This window comes from Coenobita brevimanus, chromosome 17 (genome assembly GCF_032717465.1).
Source record: "Coenobita brevimanus isolate Jiangsu-jjx chromosome 17, ASM3271746v2, whole genome shotgun sequence".
Lineage (NCBI taxonomy): Eukaryota > Metazoa > Arthropoda > Malacostraca > Decapoda > Coenobitidae > Coenobita > Coenobita brevimanus.
The window spans coordinates 1,792,501-1,795,000 of NC_136970.1; the positions used below are offsets into that span (position 1 = coordinate 1,792,501).

The 2,500-nt window shown below is 39.9% G+C and overlaps 1 protein-coding gene across 2 annotated transcripts in view; it reads left to right on the top strand.

Moving 5' to 3' along the window:
* The window catches only part of LOC145391257 (uncharacterized protein ZK1073.1), a 60,136-nt gene that overhangs the window by 33,919 nt on the left and 23,717 nt on the right, over window positions 1–2,500 (top strand). For both annotated transcript variants that reach the window (XM_080265931.1, XM_080265932.1), the window contains exon 2: window positions 1,121–1,171. In XM_080265931.1, coding sequence (XP_080122057.1) covers window positions 1,121–1,171 — 51 coding nt within the window. The remainder of the gene's footprint in view (window positions 1–1,120; window positions 1,172–2,500) is intronic.

Genomic DNA, 2,500 nt, shown 5'->3' on the forward strand with positions numbered 1-2,500 from the left:
TGGAGAGAGAGAGAGAGAGAGAGAAACGCATATTTTTAAACCCCAAGAGGTAAGCTGGCAACCCTGCATCACCTGAGTTGCCAATTCGTAAACAAACCGAATTTTTTCCCCTTCGTTACTAGACTTTTTCCCCTCATTGGCGTTGCTACGGTGGCCTTCACGTGGTGGCATGCATGTACAAGGGCGGGGGAAGGGCCGGCAATGATCCCTTAAAGCCCAGGTGATGGCCAGGTAGACTAGTAACCAAGGAGACGCATTTCCACCTTGGCCAATGTGAGCTGTAATTTCGTTCAGTGTGGAAGCTCCCCAACACCTCCTCCGTAGCGATTTATTTTTTGGCTGTTGGCTGGTGAATATCCTTGTATATGTTATGTAACACGGGGTTTATACAAGCTCCCAAATACCTCTTCCTTAGCGATTTATTTTTGGATAGGGCAGTCAATATCTTCCTGTTCGGTACGTTGTGCAGAGTATGGCGATATTGGAAGGATTTATGTAACAACAGGTGTTCATACAAGCTCCCTAACACCTCTTCCTTAGCGATTTATGTCTGCCTGTCTGTCTGTCTGTCAGTCTATATCTGTCTATCTGTGTTCGTCTGTGTGTCTGTCTCAGCTTCCATCATATACTACACAGTTCTCTTCTGCTTCCAGGTAGAGAGAGAGAGAGAGAGAGGGAATGTGATAATATTTGGACTCTCACTTTAAACACAGCTCAAAACACCTGAGCAGCGGGGAGAGGCCAGAGGTTATTAAATCTCTCTCTCTCTCTCTCTCTCTCTCTCTCTCTCTCTCTCTCTCTCTCTCTCTCTCTCTCTCTCTCTCACATTACAACACCACCCGCATTACACCAACCCTACACCTGTCAAACACACACACACACACACACGCACACAGTGTATGGATATTTTTGGTTGGCTTTGAACCTGTTTTTCGTATAAAGTTTCCCATATATAATTATTATTATTATTATTATCACCATCATCATCATCATCATCATCATTGGTATTTTTACTACCGCTGCTACTACCATTATTACCGGTATTATTATTATTATTATTATTATTATTATTATTATTAAACTAACATTTCTAACACTTTCTATTTTATCTATCCAACAGAAGATGGAGATTGACACCAACGGAGGGAGGAGTTTTACCGTCTACGTCCAGGTGAGTAGATAGATAGATAATTAGATAGATAGATGGATGGATTGATGGATAGATAGGTGGATGGATGGATGGATAGATAGATGGATGGATAGATAGATGGATGGATAGATAGATAGATGGATGGATGGATGGATGGATGGATAGATGGATAGATAGATGGATGGATGAATGAATGGATAGATAAGTGGATGGGTGGATAGATAGATAAATAGATGGATGGATTAATGGATGGATAGATAGGTGGATGGATGGATAGATAGATAGATTGATAGATAGATATAGTTATAGTGTTGAGTGTAAACATAGGCGATGTATTAAATGTCAATAGATAGACTACGTAGATAGATAAATACATGAGATGGTTGTTGGGTAGATAGACTGATAGATAAGGTAAAAGTAGATAGATCGATAGATACATGGGCTGATAGATAGCTGTATTGGTAGATAAAATGCCTAGATACTTATAGATCAGTAGATATATATAGTCCATTGATAGATATATGGATGGATAGATTGATAGATAAATGTATAGATAGATATACAGAGAGAGAGAGAGAGAGAGAGAGAGAGAGGAAAGTTTGCGAGTGTTTCAAGGCTGCTCTCTCTCTCTCTCTCTCTCTCTCTCTCTCTCTCTAAAAATGGCACAGACTAATCCCGTAATCTCTTAATTATCGGTAAATAATAATCGATGCCGAGAAATTAGAGAGAGAGAGAGAGAGAGAAATAATAGTAATGAGGAAGGAAGGAGGTAAGACAGTAAAGATGAAGAATATGTGTGTGAGAGAGAGAGAGAGAGAGAGAGAGAGAGAATGAGTCTGGGCCTAATAGCACTTAATGACAGCTATTGACGTAATTCTGTCTGTCTGTCTGTCTGTCTCTCTCTCTCTCTCTCTCTCTCTCTCTCTCTCTCTCTCTCTCTCTCTCTCTGTCAATAACGCTCCCCCTCTTTCAGGCTAATAAGCTTAATAACCAAGGTAAATTAGGTTAATTGGTGCTGAATATAAAGTGGTTAGATAGATAGATAGATAGATTGATATAGTGATAGATTTATAGATAGTTACGTGTAGATACTTATATAGATTGATAAATTGATGGATAGATAGCTGTGTAGTCAGGTAGATAGATGGATGGATGGATGGATAGATAGATAGATAGACAGGTGGATAGATAGATGAATTAATGGACTTATTTTGTGTGTGTGTTTATGTGTGTGTGTGTGTGTGTGTGTGTGTGTGTGTGTGTGTGAGAGAGAGAGAGAGAGAGAGAGAGAGTGATGAGTCAAGCCAGGGCAATTAAAGAGAGCCGTGGGAGCGAAATTAGAGCAAATAA